At 36.9% G+C, this 17,142-nt stretch overlaps 1 protein-coding gene across 1 annotated transcript in view; it reads left to right on the top strand.

Annotated features, from left to right (window-relative positions):
- The window catches only part of LOC120299614 (semaphorin-4E-like), a 40,851-nt gene extending 24,467 nt beyond the window's left edge, over positions 1 to 16,384 (top strand). The window contains exons 9-16 of the mRNA XM_039324632.1: positions 3,107 to 3,252; positions 4,200 to 4,375; positions 7,012 to 7,168; positions 7,649 to 7,871; positions 8,591 to 8,706; positions 8,846 to 9,012; positions 10,987 to 11,039; positions 14,489 to 16,384. Of these exons, the coding sequence (XP_039180566.1) occupies positions 3,107 to 3,252; positions 4,200 to 4,375; positions 7,012 to 7,168; positions 7,649 to 7,871; positions 8,591 to 8,706; positions 8,846 to 9,012; positions 10,987 to 11,039; positions 14,489 to 15,279 (1,829 nt within the window). The 3' untranslated portion in view covers positions 15,280 to 16,384. The remainder of the gene's footprint in view (positions 1 to 3,106; positions 3,253 to 4,199; positions 4,376 to 7,011; positions 7,169 to 7,648; positions 7,872 to 8,590; positions 8,707 to 8,845; positions 9,013 to 10,986; positions 11,040 to 14,488) is intronic.
- The last annotated feature ends 758 nt before the right edge of the window (positions 16,385 to 17,142 follow it).

Here is a 17,142-nt window from a genome sequence, read left to right as displayed (position 1 = left end):
GTGGGAAGGCTCAACACACTGAAAGCTAAAATGAATCAATAACAGGCATCAGTGAATTGAAACTGAGTGGAATTGGACACTTTCAGACTATGCACTTTACTACTCAGGGCACAAAAATCATAGAATGAATGGTGTTGCTTTCATAATCAGAAAGGATATAGAAAAGACTATATATAGACATAGCACAGTGACTGAATAATATCAATTAGAATTAGATTATGTAATAACAAGTACAACAATCAGCCTTAGAATAAATTTCAACAATAAACAACAATCATGAAACATGCCATAAACATTTAGTAGTGCAGCAATGAAGGTCTTAGAAAAAATATGTATGATCTACCTACATCTACAGCTATTGAGAGTTATGCAGGCAACAGTTCTCCCTGTGATATTTTGTTGGAAGCAAAAGTTGGACTTTGAAAAAATAGAATAGAGTATTGGTACTTTTGAACATTGGTGCTGGAGATTTCTGAGAATACCATGATTAGCTAAGAAAACAAATAAATGAATCATAGAAACAAATGAATGCAGAGTTCTCAAGATGCAAATGACTATACTCAATATTTTGCAGACATATTATGAAATTTATAACCCAAGGAAAGATGAAAGGAAAGTGAAAAGAATGAGCAGTAGCAAGATGGATGGAATCAGTTATAGGGTCAATTATATAGGTGTGAAGACCTAAAGGATGAGGTTGGAGGCAAATCATCTTGGGGAAGATCTTTCTGTATGGTCACTAAGAGCTGATATCAACTCGATGGCCCATAATCAGTTTGAATATGATGTTGTCCATTCAGAGACATCCAGATACAAAACTCTCATTTGAATTGTTGACAGAATGCTAGCAGTCAACAGTCATTTTCTGTGCAGACATCAATCAGTCATTATCCTGCCTCATTAGCTTCCTAGTCCATATGTTCTAACACTTTTCAGTAGAGACCGTCTTCAATTTTTACATCAAAATTGCCAATAATGAATAGAACATCATTCTTTGGGGTTTGATCCATTATGTCTTGTTTCATTCAACAACTTCTTCAGCATCTATTGTTGGAGCATATACCAGTGTAATTATGAAACTAATTTGTCACTTTTGAATCTTCATGGGAATTATTATGTCACTGACTGGGCTGAATCCTATTACACATGCAGTAATAGACTTACAAACATTAAATGCCATTCCATTTTTTTCTGTAAGTTTCAATTCCAGCATAGATTATTTTGAATTTGTATAATTGGAAACGTCCCCTCTCCAATATGCTCTGTGTTTTTCTTTTAATCCTGGCTATGTCAATTCCAAACCTCTGGAAGGCTTCAATACAATCATGTCATACTGCTTAGACCTACTTGGTGAAGTTCATCTCCAATAGTCAAAGCGTTTCTTCCAGACATGGGGATCTTATCAAGTTTTTATTTTATTTTATTTTATTATTTTATTTTATTTATTTGTTATATTTCTATGCTGCCCATCTCCCCTAAAAGGTGACTTTGTTCCTTTTTGTTGAACCTCTTTCTGTAAATATTTTTGTTGTGTTTAATGAAACAGCTTGTCATTGCTTCCTGCATTCTTCCTTACAATGCCAAATCCAATAAAGTTTTGGCAAGATCCCCACCTGGACTTAACAAACAGTGGTTTACAAAATTCTGGGATAGCATTACAGGTGAATATGGCTTATGTCTCCATCACGTTTTGCTTTGCTAGATTCTTGCTTTTTGGAAAAGTACCTGGTTTGGCCTGTTTCCTTTAGATATACCCTTTATTTACATCTTTGATATTCATTATTTTCCCCTAACACAGAATTCTCCAGTTCTTTAGCACAATAATATTTCTTCACGGACATTTTTGATTAGCCCTTTTTGAACTCAGTTCCATATTACTTAAATTCTCAATTCCTGCCTGAATTTCCTTCAAGTTCTTCCTAGCCCAGGACTGACTCTATGCCATTTCTTCTGTGCCTTGCCTTGGATTCCTTCCTCAGACCTCCTCTAAGTCCTCAATTATCCCTAGTGCATTTTAAATCTTATCAAAGCTATTTGATTTTTTTTATAGTATCTGAACTACAAATTGTTTTGTTGACTGTCCTAAGCTAAACTGTCAGAAGAGTAGCACAGTGTGTGTCCTTTACTCTTAGGAAAAATGGCATACTTGTTTATTAAATTTAATTATAACCTTCTAGCGCAACATCAAGGTTCTCCCAAGGATTCCATCCCTGATGCTTTATATAAACTTATTTCATTTAATTAATTGCTTCAAAATCAGATAATGAATCCATAAATAAAGTTCTTTAATCCACTGACAGGGTTATTTGTCACCAGTTTTACTTCCAGCAGGATTCCTTATTCTTTTTGTGACATAACAGAAACAAGATGCAAGGAGATTTAATTAGTTTCTATAAACAGTGCTTTTATTTTTAAAAGGGCAAAATTGCTCTCATTTAATATGGGTAATAACCCATTATCCTTCTTATAAAAGATTAATCTTTCATGTATAGCTCGGTGACATGTTAATTTGTGTTAATTTTTGCTGTGCCCCAATTTTTAAGAAGTAAAATTGGAAAAGGGGAGGGACTCAAGCAAATATGCGCAAAGGAAAGGATTTAAAATATCACCATGAGGTAATTCATGTCCTCATTTTAACTCATGCAAGTTTCAGCACCTGCTGAAAAATTATACCTTACTAATAGATTGTGCATTGGTTTAAATAAAGATACCCAACGGTATATAAAGAGGTGACTGATGGGAAGGAAAAAGCAATCAGGCCAGATGGATTGCTATTTGATACATTGGGGAAGAAAAAATGTAAAGAATATTTCTAGGAAAGTGGAAATCAAAATCATATTTGGCCAATGCAGGAGCTAGATGCTAGGCCGTTGAACTTTGATATATTTGATTATTATGTTTTTAAAGATTTAAACTAAAACATTTGAATTCATAAAACCATAAATGCCCACACTTTACTGGACATTTTGATTATTTTAAAGAGAAAAATGGAATAGCAATGACTTCTCAGTATTTTTCCTTTAGCTAAAACTATAGATTACAACCACAAAAGTCCTAAAATCTGCTGGATTTTCTTTGCAGTCTTGCTTGTTTTTGTCTGTTCCAGAACCTACTTTTATTGATATGGAACTTATACAGGAAAATGAAGCAGTCTCTGACTCTGACAGAATTTTTGTGTTCTTCACGGAAACTGCTATTGAATTTGAGTTCTATGATAAGCTTCGGGTGTCACGAGTAGCTCAACTCTGCAAAGTGCGTGTTTGAATTCTTCATTTTCTTCTCTATTAGACTATGAAAAATTGAGTCAGTGGAGATGTTAGGCTGATAGGAAATGGTTCATATTTTCATTAAAAAAACAGAATTAGGAGAAATAAATTGTACTCCCATCTCTTTAAGGAAGAAAACTCTTTATTGATTCTGTCTTGAGAACACAATTTTTCCTTTTCGCTACTGTATTAAGAGGAAAAAAGACAGGCAGCTAGCTCTCAATTGGCTAACCATCAAGAGAAGTTTTGAAATTCTATAGATCTTACATATGTATATCTAATGTTTCCCTACTCAAGATGTCCCAGTCCTGAAAATGTCTTAGTGTGGCAGTGTGGAGTGGTGCTCCTTTTTTTCACCAACCTTAATTCAAAACAGTGGAGTAATGCCACAATACAGAACTGAGACACACTACGCCTAAAACCTGTAGTCCTGTACCAATTAAAGCACCAGGGCAAGACTCTTTGCTTTGCTCAACAACTTGTCTCTGCAAATGCAGATATGAATAACAGATTGCTAAAGGACACTGCTTTGACATGGCATACCAGCTCCTAGAAGTGGGTTTTAAAGAAAGGGAAGTTTCACTTCTAATGCTGTATCAAAGCAACATTTACTTGGTCGTTTGTTAAAGAGGAGTTAGCCTTTGAAGCTTTGCACAGGTTTAGTATTTAGGAAATCAAACATCCATACATTTCAGTTCCAAATCAATTATGAATATTTTCTGTTGTGTTTATTATTTTCCCTGCTCACGGTTCTCTTGGTGCATCTTCTGGATCTATTAGATTCATTTTTCAGTGGTGTTTATCCAACTACTTGATTTGTTTTCATAAAGCAATGAAATAATGTATTAATTCATTAAAAAAAAAACAAGTGTAGCATTTTTGAACATTTTGCTAAGTAGCTTTGTAACAGGATTTATTTCCCCCCCCCCCAAGGGTGATCTTGGTGGAAAGCGAACGTTAAAAAAAAGATGGACTTCATTTTTAAAATCTACCCTTCTCTGCTCTGTTCCTGAACTGCAATTCCAATTTAATATCCTTCATGATGTCTTTGTAGTCAAGAATTCAAACTGGCAGGAAACCATAATTTATGGGATTTTTACCCAGCAATGGTAAGAGTTTTTCTCCAAGACATTTTCAATCTCCCTCTTAAAATTAACCACGAAAGATGGGTATATTGGAAGTATAATGGTAATCACATAGTTTAAGGCAAGATCTATAATCACTGGCAAATACAGATGCAAGTTAAGGTAAAGGTATAACATTCGATTCAATTAGTGTTGCATTGTACTCTGGCATAAAGAATAAAAGGTCAAAATCACTCAGATTTGTGAACTCTTATAAAACATTCAGGAGGCTTAACTGGGAAATTTATTGCAGCAGCTAAACCAGTCCAATGGTCCTGAATTTTTTAAAAAACAGCTGTATCATCTTATGGCCGCCATATTGCTTCTGCTCAGAATACTTTTGCAGCATCAACTCCCTAATTTTGTTAGGGAATACTGTTCTCAATCATCACTAGAATGACATGGACAATAAAGTGCAAATGATTTAATTTATGTTTTGGTGACCTCAAGATTAAATTATTATACATGTATAAAATCGTATTTTGAATTCTTGCTTATTAAACAGACCATAGTTGCCAGATTGATACATTAAACCTAAATGAAGGTGGTTCATACAAAAAAAAAGCCAGAAATAAGCATACTATACTATGATTTCTCCCGCAAATCCTGCTAATCTGTCCTATTATGGCAGGGGCAAGATGTTCCTGGGAGAGATAGGCAAAAAATAACAGTGTGTACACCAAGTATTACTCCCAGCAAGGTCACCTAAGATATGAAGCTCATAGCACTTGCCCAGTTAAAGTTTAATTATATTAAATTTTCTACTTTGACCCTCAAAAGCTGCTTGAATCCTCCCTTTCAACCCTCCAAAAAGAACAGAAAAATTTCAGCTCCATTCATTTAGAGACCTCTCCCCTATTACTAGTTGCTGGTGATGGCCTTCCAGGGCTAAAATAATTCTAGAAATAAAGGGTAACTCTACAAGCCAAAAATGTTAGCTCAATCCTAGATTAGACCTTAGCTCAAGTTTACCCAAACTTTAATGATGGGATTAAACAGCAACTGAAATCTTGAAGTAAAAACCAGTAAGCTGCTTGGTTTCACTGCCTCATTGTGGTATATATGTGCATGTGTGTTTGTGTGCCTGGAAGAGATGAGGAAAGAGCACTGGAAAGATATGCCAAGAAAACTACAATGAAAAAATCATATAAAGTGATTGAGGATGTAGTGCTGGACGATTGACCTCTCAGGTCAGATGGCACTCAACTTGCTGCTGAAGAAGAGCTGAGGATTTTTTGGGGTACCAGTATTGTTTATGACACAGATGGATTAGGGCAGTGGTTCTCAACCTGTGGGTCGGGATTCCATTTGGGGTCGAACGACCATTTCACGGGGGTCGCCAAACAACGCAGTCTAATTCTATTGGCTTTCAAAAGCCAATAGGAATTGTCCAGGCTGTCTCTGCCCTGCTGAGCCCGCCAAAAGTCCCATTCTGCAAACGGTGCTGCACCAGTTGAGTAGTCCTCGACTTACGACCGGTTGAGTAGTCCTCGACTTACAACCAGTTGGGAGTTGTGGCATTAAGGTTGAGAACCACTGGATTAGGGCCTTCAAGACTTCTAGTTGCTGATATTGCCATACAGGAAAAGAAAATTGAAGCTGCAGCAAAAGTATGGAATGTAAGTAATATGAAATGAAAGCTCAATACAATAAAAGATGAAATAAATCATTTATACATAGACAAATGGATCATAGAAGAAATCAATCCAGAGTCCTTGTTCAAGGTGGCACAAATAATCAGGCTCAAATTATCACCTTTTTGGACAAATTATGTGAAGATCTAGCTCTGGAGAAGTTTGTAATGCTGAAAAAGATGGAAGGAAAAAAGAAAAGAATAACCAGACCGCAAGATAATAGATTTAATTAGAACAGCAATAGGTTAAAACAAGGGTCCCCAATCCCTGGTCTGTGGACCAGCACTGGGCCACACAAACAAGCGAAGCCCCATCTGTGGGATGCAGGCAGCATGCGAAACCACGCCCCCTCTGGTCCACAGAAAAACCTTTCTCCACAGAAACCAGTCCCTGATGCCCCAAAGGTTGGGGGCAACCGGATTAAAGAGCTGAAGGCCCAGGCTGTTCACAGATACAGTTCTTTGATCACATTAAATATTGTCATAACGTTTGATTTATTAATATAGTAATATGGCCATCAAGTAAGTGACATTATTTTCTATAATGGAGAAATGTACAGAAATTTGAGCTAATGTTTTGCAAGCTGTTACCCACTTTCTTAGGCTAAGAAACCCATAACACGCATTTAATTCCTTTATGTTATTTTATTATTTATTCCTTTTACATTCAAGTGGCAAGCTCTTACCTAATGCTTTTTGGAAAGATATAGAAGAGGTAGAATACGTTATCAGGCTTAGTCACTCTTTGCTATATGCAGCAATATCTCTGGCAGTAAGGACAATACCAGTTAATTTTGACTCATTTTGGCCAATATACCACAAGTGAAACGAAGGGTAGTTTTACCTTCAGCATGTTCACATTATTCCATTGGAGCACAGAATATTTTTGCTATATTTCTGCATTAAGGTAGATAATTTTGCACTTTCAAAAAGTGAGAAAGAATGCAGAATTCTATTTTGCAGAATTCTATTTTGTTCTTTATTTAAGGGGAAACTTGGATATTTCAGCTGTTTGTGCATTCCGGATGGAGACTATTCAAGATATATTTCTGAAAGGAAGCTACAAAGGTCCTGTTGCTTTGGAAAATTCCCATATGAAATGGGTGGTGTACAGAGGAGATGTTCCAAGTCCTCGTCCTGGGGCTGTAAGTCTCAATTTCTCTTGTTGAATAGGCATTTCCTTGATGAGTATGAATATGGTTTGGTTCAAGACAGGGAAGTTTGAATTTATTCAAAATATTTTTCACACCCTGCAGGCTAACATATTTAAGTAACAGATGCTGCTATCAGAAGATTAATTGTACTTTTCATTTGGCTCTGCCATTTCTTAATCAAAACTACAAGCAGAGATCTTACAAAGCATGTATAGGGCAAAACCCTTTGACAGGAATGACATTATAGCACAAAACATTTCAAATATTTAAGCATTTACAAATAATATTGGATAATATGTGGTAATTACACTGAATTTAACTCCTTAAATGAACCCATTCCCAGACTCTACCATGTGTTAAGCTATCAAGTGTCTATTACATAATTCCTTATCAATACTCCTCTTGGTAAGTAGTAATAGCTGATTTTCTAAATAAACGGAATACATAACCCACTTGTTCATTATTTTACAGTGTGCCAATGTTTCTGCTCTACACTTGGGGTACACCTCTTCAATTGACTTGCCAGACAAAGTCCTCCAGTTTGCCCGAGACCACCCTTTGTTGGACAGTATTGTAAACTCAGTTGGTCTTCAGCCTGTCTTCCTGAAAAGGGGTACCAAGTACACACAACTCATAATAAGCCAAGCCACTGACTTGGATAATGTCACATATGACATCTTTTTCCTAGGGACAGGTAAGGCACTTACTATGCTGCTTCCACAGTACTTTAAAAAAAATGCTATCTTGTCAGCTTTCAATAATTTTTAGGTGTTTTAAAGCAAGGAGCAGTAAACAACAGCTCTAGTCCACCTCTATACTAGCACATCATACCCATAATATATTTTTGGTTTCCTAGTGATATCTCATAGAAAATATAGATGAAGTCTTTGCTCCCTATAATGTATTTTCCAGTAGATCCTGTTGTAATATGTGGGAATGACTTCGGGAGACAGGAAGGAGAGCCACAGACAACCAGCATGTAAATGATATCTTAGCCCATGGAAATGGAGATGGTGTCAGAAAAGTTTCAGAGAAGATCCCTCCCTAGTTTTCCAGCGAGTAGAAGAGAAGGAGGGGAGAAAGTTCAGTCTTACAACATTCTGTTAATCTAATCTTTGTGCTTCTTGTCTGGACTACTCTACCTTACAGGGTTAACATCTATTTATACCCCCATGAGGATCTGAGAAAGTTGAATGTTTGAACAAACAAATTCCCTGGTCATCATTATGACTAGAATTTTGCTATTTGATTGACTAGAAAATTGTCACCAGATTTGATTTATCCCAATTTATTGACTAGCCAGACAAAATAACTAAGCTCTGCTATTAAAGAAATACAATTTGGGTCATGAGTTTCTAATACATCTATAAAACATAAAGCAACTAAGATTTAACTGTGTTTTATTTTATACAGATAAGGGCTATTTGCATAAAGCTCTCAATTGTCATGGAGAAATTATTATTTTGGAAGAAATACAGTTGTTTCCATCAGCAGAACCTGTACAGATACTCAAACTAGCCTCTCTAAAGGTACAACATTGTCCTGGTCTATTCAGCATGACACCCTTCCCTTCTGTATCATTTCATTGTGTAACTTTTGGATTTATCTATTGAATGGTTTTTAATATCATTTAGCAAAAAAGATAACCATTTAGTGCTGTCTTTTCAGGGCCTGTTATATGCCAGTTCTCCTTCCCAGCTAGTACAGCTCCCTGTTGCAATTTGCAGCTGGTATAAACAATGCTTTGATTGTATCTTGGCAAGAGATCCCTACTGTGCATGGTCCCTCTCTCTTCACAGTTGTATCCTCCTGGCTAACCACCTTGAGCATTCACAGTGAGTAATATAATCAATGGGACAAGTAATGAGACTTGATTCAGATTTTAAAATGTATACATTACTCTACATTTTTAATCTTTTGTTTGCTTTGAAGCTTTGTCTGAATTGGCTTGCAACAGAATAAAACAAATCAAAGAAACTGCCCGCTATTGTCTGTTTTTGCTGTGTCTATTTTTGGTGAAATTGTTCATTTTTCTTCAGGAAGTGATGAAGCTAGCTCCCTGTAGGTATTTTTTTCCCTAGCTGATAACTGAGGAACTACTTGCAATGGAAGCTTCAGCCAGCCTTTGTACTACTGAGGATTCTAATATTTTTTTCCAGTGGAATTGCTGTTCCGATTGAATCTCGTTTTTTTTTTTTATCTCTGAGGAGGCTTTTTCAGCTTTTATTGTAGGAGAGAATTCTGAATAGGGGAACAAGCTCAATTTTTTTTAGATGACTTTATGCTGAAGTTGTTTCTCCCTATCTGCTTTTGGGGTGGGGAACCAGTACAGCATGTGACCATGAAAAAAATGAGTTTTATTAGAACCTCCAGGTCCTGCTGAGGACAAAGCAGAACAGCTAAGGAGCCCTTCACAACCTTCCCCAATTCACAAAATACTTTACTGATACAATGAATTAAGGATAAATCAAGGAGAAAACCAACCTAGAAATAAGGAGAAATTTCCTGACAGAACAATTGATCAGTGGAACAGCTTGGCTTCAGAAGATGTGGATGGGTGCTCCATCACTGGAGGTTTTTAAGAAGGGATTGGACAACCATTTGTCTAAAATGGTAGAGGGTCTCCTGCTTGAGGAGAAGACCCCCAAGATCCCTTCCAGCTGTTATTCTATTAGTGTTTCCCATTTGAAAAGAGCATGTTTTGCACTGGATGAATAAGTCCCTGAAAAGAATGGGAGGTTAAGAGAATTTCAACACAACCTATGTTGCCTGGCAATGTTGTTTGGACTGCAAACGTTATGCTGATCTTTGACCATAGTAAAGGTTTGATTTCATTTGGGACTATCAGTTCTTTTATCCTTTAATGCTGGGTTATTTTATGATACAGTATTGTGTCAGCCCATCCATAGGTTGGCGTATTGTGTAAACAAGCTTTAAAATATGTCTGGAGATTGTGAGCTTTTGGATGAAGACAATAAGGTATAGACTTAAATCCCAACAGAATTGAGAGCTTTGAAGAGGGAAACCCTCAAATTCCAGAGATATTTCATCTTTCCCACTTGGTTTGGATTCATACTTTCCTGTGCAGAGCTGGCTTGTAATATCTGAGTTCTCCTAGACTTAGCTCATCCTTAAAAACAGACAAAAGCCCTGGCTAGGAGAGTCTTTGCACAGATCCATCTGGTATATCACAGATTTTCCTGAGTCAGGAGGTTTTGTTCACTGTAAATTATGCCTTGAACATCTCCCAATTAACACTCCGATATGGTATAATGAGTTGAGTGATTAGGCACTTTTTGACAAAGTTGCATGGATACCCATGGTTATCCCTGTTGCGGGGCTTGCAAGCATTCACTAGCCCCATTGTCTCCAACTGTCTAGTGAGGAGGGGCCAAAATCATTGTCCTGCCTTTGTCTTTCCTTTGCAGTGCTGGTGTTAGGATGAGGCTTCAACACTGAGCTTGAGGCAATAAGATAGCTTGTCAGCTGCAGGGAGAGGGAAATGCCAAGGAAACAGGGGATGGGTATTGGTTGCTCAGCAGAAAAGCTAGGATAGGAATAATGTGAAACCCATGCAGAAGTGCCAGCTGCAAATGGTACATCCCATCTTCTATCTAGTTTATGCCATTGAAGCAAATTTTTCTTAGCCTCTCTTTGGAGGAGAGTTTCTGATTGTTGCTATTCTCAGACTTCCTTCTCTGCATTTCAAGGCCGAAAGTAGATTTTAAAGAGAAGATTTCTGTCTGCTTTTAATGTTTTTGAATATCTCTATGAAGTAGTTTATATAATTTCTTTCTTCTTTTGTTAAGAGATCTAATCCAGAGCATCAAGAATGGTGATATCTACAGGTGTCCTGAAGTAGGTAGGGGAATTTTTTTAAAAAAAAAATATTCTCATGGCAACATATATTTTCTAAACAGTGACTATTGTTTAGTTACAAAATTGTTGCTATAATAAGATAAATTGCACCATACAACTATTCCATGTTTATGTGAATCATCTAACATTAAATGCTATAATCCATCCTCATTTACTCAAAGTTCAATTGCTTAAAGCGGATTTATCTCTTTTGCTGTATAGGTAATTTCATTATTTAAACCAATTTTACCCAAAGCTAAAGGACACATTGGTAACAGTTTCTCCATAACCTTGGGCAGTTTCTGAGCCTTTAGTGTCTAAATAGGATCAACTGCTGACAACTGCCATGCTTGCTTTCTCTCAAACAAAGACATTATTAGTACTCTAATCCATGCTGATCTGGAAGCTGCCACTTAAATTTTCCATGATGTCTATAATGTAACATCATTCTAATATACTGTGAAAAATTTAAATTGATCACTCTCAGACTCAGCTGTCTAATGCTTCTTGGATTAGAGGGTGTATCCGATTTTTTAAGATATTTGTGTACATTCAACCATTGTCTGGGTGCCACATAATGAGCTTGAGGAAAAAATGCAGAATACTCTAAATTTTATAAAGAGATTGGGAGTACAACTAATAGAAAGGATTGTCATATGTCATTAATTGGCAGGAGAAAAGCTCTTTAGACAAAATTAGGTGAATTAAAACGTTTAATTACAGGTAGTGCTTATTTAACAACTGCCTCATTTAGCAACTGTTCAATTACAACAATAACTGAATAAAGTAATTTTATGTCCAATCCTTGAATCTATAATTTTTGCAGCTCTATAAAGCAATGAGCAGCTGGAGTAAGATCATAAGCATAATCACCGTTTCACGTAGCGATCACTTTGCCTAATGACCACATTGATAGTCTCAATCACGGTTGCTAAATGAGGACAGCCTATATTACTTATGCAATGAAATAAATGTAGAGAAGAAACAGAAAAAGTAGTAATCTAATATGGCTTTAAAGAAAAAAAAAGTCTATCCTATATAAACAAGTATTCAGATTGTGATCTGATGCAACAAATGTGCCGTGAATATATTTAAGGGCATATTTTTGTAATTTTTATTAAAAATTTAAAAAAGAAAGATAAACATTAATGCAAATCAATATAAAATAAGGAAGAAAAAAAGAAGAAATCAAAGACAAAGCCAAAAATGCCAAAAAATAAAATAAAAATAAGAAAGAAAAGGATACAAACTTCAGATATTCTCCACAGCAATTATAATTATATTTTAAAATCTCTTTCTAAAGTTATACCATGATCCTCTTTTCTGTAATATGTCCTATCTAATTTTCAAAACCATATGCTCATTTTTTTCATTTTTACACCATAATTGTGTTTCCAGTCACCAATAAAGACGTCTTTTCTCTAATTGAAGAAGTTAATTTATCCATTTAGCAAGATCTGTTAATTTCACAAAGCATTCCTCCATAGTGAATATTGTTGAATCTTTCTTTTTTTGTTCATACAATCTCGCTACAATAATCAAATATTGAAATAATCTTCCTTGACTCCAAGCATCACAAATCCAATATTTTTTAGTTTTTTTAAATATACACCAAGCATGATAGAATGTCCCTTTATGTTGTTCACATTTCCAACCTATGTTTGAAATAGTTTTATACATTTTAGTTAATTTCTCTGGTGTGATGTACCAACAGTATATTAATTTATAAGCATTCCCTTTAGGATCATAACATAATGTAAATTTCAACCCTTTTGCCATTGATTCATCTGTATGTCGTAACCAGAATTCTTAGCCAACTTTATCATATAGGCTTTAATCTGTTCTTCCTCTGTTTCAAATTTCAATAAAAGTTTATACCTTTTAGCAATTACATGTTCATGATCACAGTGCACAATTGTACTTCAAACTCTGCCTTACTTTGCTCTATAGTATACCTTAAGCTTTTTTTATTCATTTTGAATCTTTTTGATAATTATAAATGATATAACTATATCCCTCTGTTATTAGTTGCTCTCTTGATTTCATTTTAAATTCCGCTTGATGGTTTTCCAATAATTCCTAGTGTGTCAACCATTTGTCTTTCCCTCCTTTTCTCTTCTGTGATATGCTTCTTGAGTGGATGCCCACAAAGGTGTTTTGGGGGCCCAACCAATGGCTTTATATTTATTCCATATTCTCATATAACGTGAATATGTGCAGGCACAGGCACAAACCACAGCAGAGGACCTGGAGTTATGCTAATGCATTGGGATCACCTTGCTATTTGACTTTGCCTGGCAACAGTAATGTCAGAGGTGGGTGTGTAGCAGCAAAATATCTCTCCTCCAAATATGGTATTTCTCCATAGTAACTACAATAATGGTCTCTTCTTCCCTCTCCCCATTGCGCAGATATGGATAAATGTTTCTCTACAGACCCATGGAACTGTTTAATTGGACCTGAATTCTTTCCAGCATAAAGATCATAACTACATTTTTCATGAGCACTATGCCATCCTGTCCCAATAATTTCATAGCACAGAGTGGAACTGAAAGTCCTTCTAATCTAAACCATTTATCCATTGCTAAAAACAGCAGTACAGACAACCGTAGTAGGTTTTAATATAGGATAGCAATTCACTGAAAGACTCGGGAGGGTTGTTGCCTGCTTGTTTAAGTGCTTTCATCTCCTTTTCAATCCAGCAGAGGATGGCTGTGATTTTTTTTTTCCAGAGATACACTGAAAGTCTTGCAGTTTGTATGTGTGTGAGTCTAAAATGCTGTTTCTCTGAGCTTACATTATTTGAGTAAAAAGGCATGCTGTTTTTGGATATAAATTGTCTTGACTTTGGGGAGTCGACTGAAGATAGGGACAAGCATGCTCCTTTTACCTTCTGGAGTCATCTTCTCTGAAGTACTGCTTCTTCATTTTTAACCTTGGGCTGAACCCAGGGAATTCCTACATGAGACTGAGCATCCGCAGAATCAGTACATTGGCTTATAGCAAAATCCCTGGTACTGTTGCCACTGAGAGAAGCTGGTATCAGATTGCAAATGTTAAAGAGCTGGAAACACATTAAATTTTTAAAAAACCCAAAGCACCATGCAACACATTTTAAGCAGTACTTTCAAAGCACATGATGCAGAGGCGAATGGGAGCTAGGACCTCTTTAATTTTTTTTTCTCCGACAACTGCTATGTAAAATTAAAACCATTTATTTGTAAGAAGATCCTTCATATTGGATACCTCTATGCAGGATCACAAACATGTATAATTTACCAGTATCTTTTGCTGTATTTATTATCTGAAATGTTAATACCTTATGTCCCCTTCCATTAATGGCAATACAGATCGTGTGACAGGTAGCTAGTACAGACAGTGAAGAAAGTTGGCACAGTTCCTAGCATGAGGCAGGAAGCTACAAGCTGACCACCAAGCCTTCTTGCTTTTCAGAAAAGAAAATCAGAAAGTACCCTGTCAACCTTGGCAGCAGCCCTCATCTTAACTGTGAACCTTTGTCCAACATAGCCAATCTCCTCTGGATGTTTAACAAGAGCCACTTGCGGGAAGACGAGGCCAAATATCTCATCCATACAAAAGGACTGGTTGTCTTTAATGTAACAGTTACTGATACTGGGCTGTATGAATGTCATTCTGTTGAAAACGTCAGTGGGAGAAAATTTCGTGTAACAGTAGCCGTCTATCTCCTTCAGCCCCAGCCAGAGAAAACTTTCTACGGTCCTAAGTGTGACTTGTCCAACCAGGTGTGTTCTGAAATAGCAGGTCCAAAAAGCAAACCTTTGGGAGGCCCAGAGACAGAGAACCCAAAGCAAGCACCATCCAGAAGAATCCAGAGTTCATTGTTCAGTCTAATAAGTGCGGGGTCTGCCTTTGCCCTCCTTTTCTTCCTTTTGCTTTCTTGGAATATTTACAAGGGCTATATCTCCCTGCCCTGGACCTCTGGACCTAAAACATCAGCAGATGAATCAGCAAGTGCAGAAATGAGTCTGGAGCAGACTCAGACAAGCTCAACCTCACAAACAATGACCATCTCCACTGGCAAATCAAGCCCATTGATGTCTTCCTCCTTTATAGTGGATTGCACTATAAAAATGAGGCCAAGCATTAACGCCACTAAAATCTGTAGTTCTTCAAATTGTCTGGTCATGGATGAAACCAAAATTCCAGATAAAAACCCTGAAATACAAGATTGCTCCAAGGGAAGGAGTTCAACACCTCTTTGATCCCATAAACTGGATGCTATGTACAGAAACACTTTTTTTTTTTTTTGAAAAAAAGTGTTTGATTTCTAAATGGATCTTCCTTTTCTTCCTGTCATTTTTAGGGGGGTTCTGAAAAATAAATCTCTTGAATTTTTTTTATCAAGCCTTATTTTTTCTCCATATTTTTTCCCATATTTTCAGAACTGTAGGAGAATGCCACCATCAGCAAATTATAAATACTTCTAATTTCTAATTCTTAAAATTAGTATAACCGTTTAAAACTGAGAAGTATTATGTATGGATTCCAGGATGTTTGTGAACAGCGTTTTCTGTTTAGACTAGACAAACCATTTGTTTAAAGATGGGATTGTATTTTCCTCTGTTGTACAAATTCCATTTGTCATCACCTGTGAGTTTTACAATACTAGGAGACGACACATTTCTGTGGCTACATTTCAAGAATTGTACTGGTCCATAGGATACTGTGCCATTGTAGGGATTGCTTTCCAGGATTCTGGCTAATTAAAACTAGCAAGTGTTCTTACATCTGAGATTTCATTTTAAAATGTGTAAGAATAAGAATGATCTGCCCTTCGGAAAAGCCACTTTTCACACTTATTTCTGAGTCACTGATTTGCAGAAAGCCTCTGAAATGGAAGAAACGGTGATTCCTTTAGATATGCCAAAAATAACCTTTCTTGAAGCAGTGATTTTGTTCCAGTAACTGAGCCAGCTAAGCCAGATATTGAAAAGCAGTAAAATTGTCCACTTGGTGACTGGCAGTGAGTAACTCAGACCTGTGATTTTTCCAGGAATACATCAGGCACTCTTCTCTGAAAGCCCATCGTTCTGTTTTGGGAACAACTAAGGGAACTAAATGGTACCTAATGCAGAAATGGAGCAGAATGGTCTACCCTCTCCAAGTGACGGCTGATTGGAAGGAGATAGGCTTAAAGCATAAATCAAGCAGAGATTCAGCAGGCAGGCTGCTGAGCATCTCTTGAGGAAGGTATCTTTGAACATTAGTTCTTCTGGCAGGCTAGCCATTCTAGCAACAGTGGTTCTGAACCTGTGGGTCGGGACCCCATTTGGGGTCAAATGACTATTTCATGGGGGTCGCCAAACAACGCAGTCCGCCATTTTTTCCCCCTTTTCCTTAGCTGTGCTACTCCCTTTTATTCTATTGGCTTTTGAAAGCCAAATAGAATAGAGTCTAATTCTATTGGCTTTCAAAAGCCAATAGGAATTGTCCAGGCTGTCTCTGCCCTGCTGAGCCCGCCAAAAGTCCCATTCTGCAAACGGTGCTGCACCAGTTGAGTAGTCCTCTACTTACGACCGGTTGAGTAGTCCTCGACTTACGACCGGTTGGGGGTCGCGGCATTAAAAAGGTTGAGAACCACTGAACTAGAATGAGAAAGCTACAATGAGAAATGTAGGTGTTATTCAAAAGTATGATCAGATACAAAAAATTCTGAAAATGTCATGACATCCTGGGTTTACCTTGGATCTAAAATGGCACGACCTTTCCTTGCTTTAGCTTCACTTTCACTGTCCTTTCATTTCCGCTGGTAACAGGAGGCTAAACTTTAAGTATTGAAAGGACATTTTGAAAAGTAGAGCAGGCAGCATTCTCACCTCGCTAGCAATCGGCTATCTAATATCGACAGCCTTTTTTAGAAACTAATTATCTGGCACAAGGCGGATTATTTTAATTGGGTCAAAAGAAACAGGAGATGAATGTTGGTGGGATCACTTTGGGTATCGTGTCTTGTGCGTCTAAAGTGCATCCTCGAAACTTGCTGTTGGAAATGTAAAGGGGCAGTTTATGTGGAGCACTAATTACTCAGCTGTTCACAAGTTTCCACATGAAGTTCTCACCGAGAC

The sequence above is a fragment of the Crotalus tigris genome, unplaced genomic scaffold (assembly GCF_016545835.1).
Source record: "Crotalus tigris isolate CLP2741 ecotype Arizona unplaced genomic scaffold, ASM1654583v1 scf7180000017543.2237141, whole genome shotgun sequence".
NCBI classification, from domain to species: Eukaryota; Metazoa; Chordata; class Lepidosauria; order Squamata; family Viperidae; genus Crotalus; species Crotalus tigris.
This window is presented reverse-complemented; position numbering and strand designations above follow the sequence as displayed.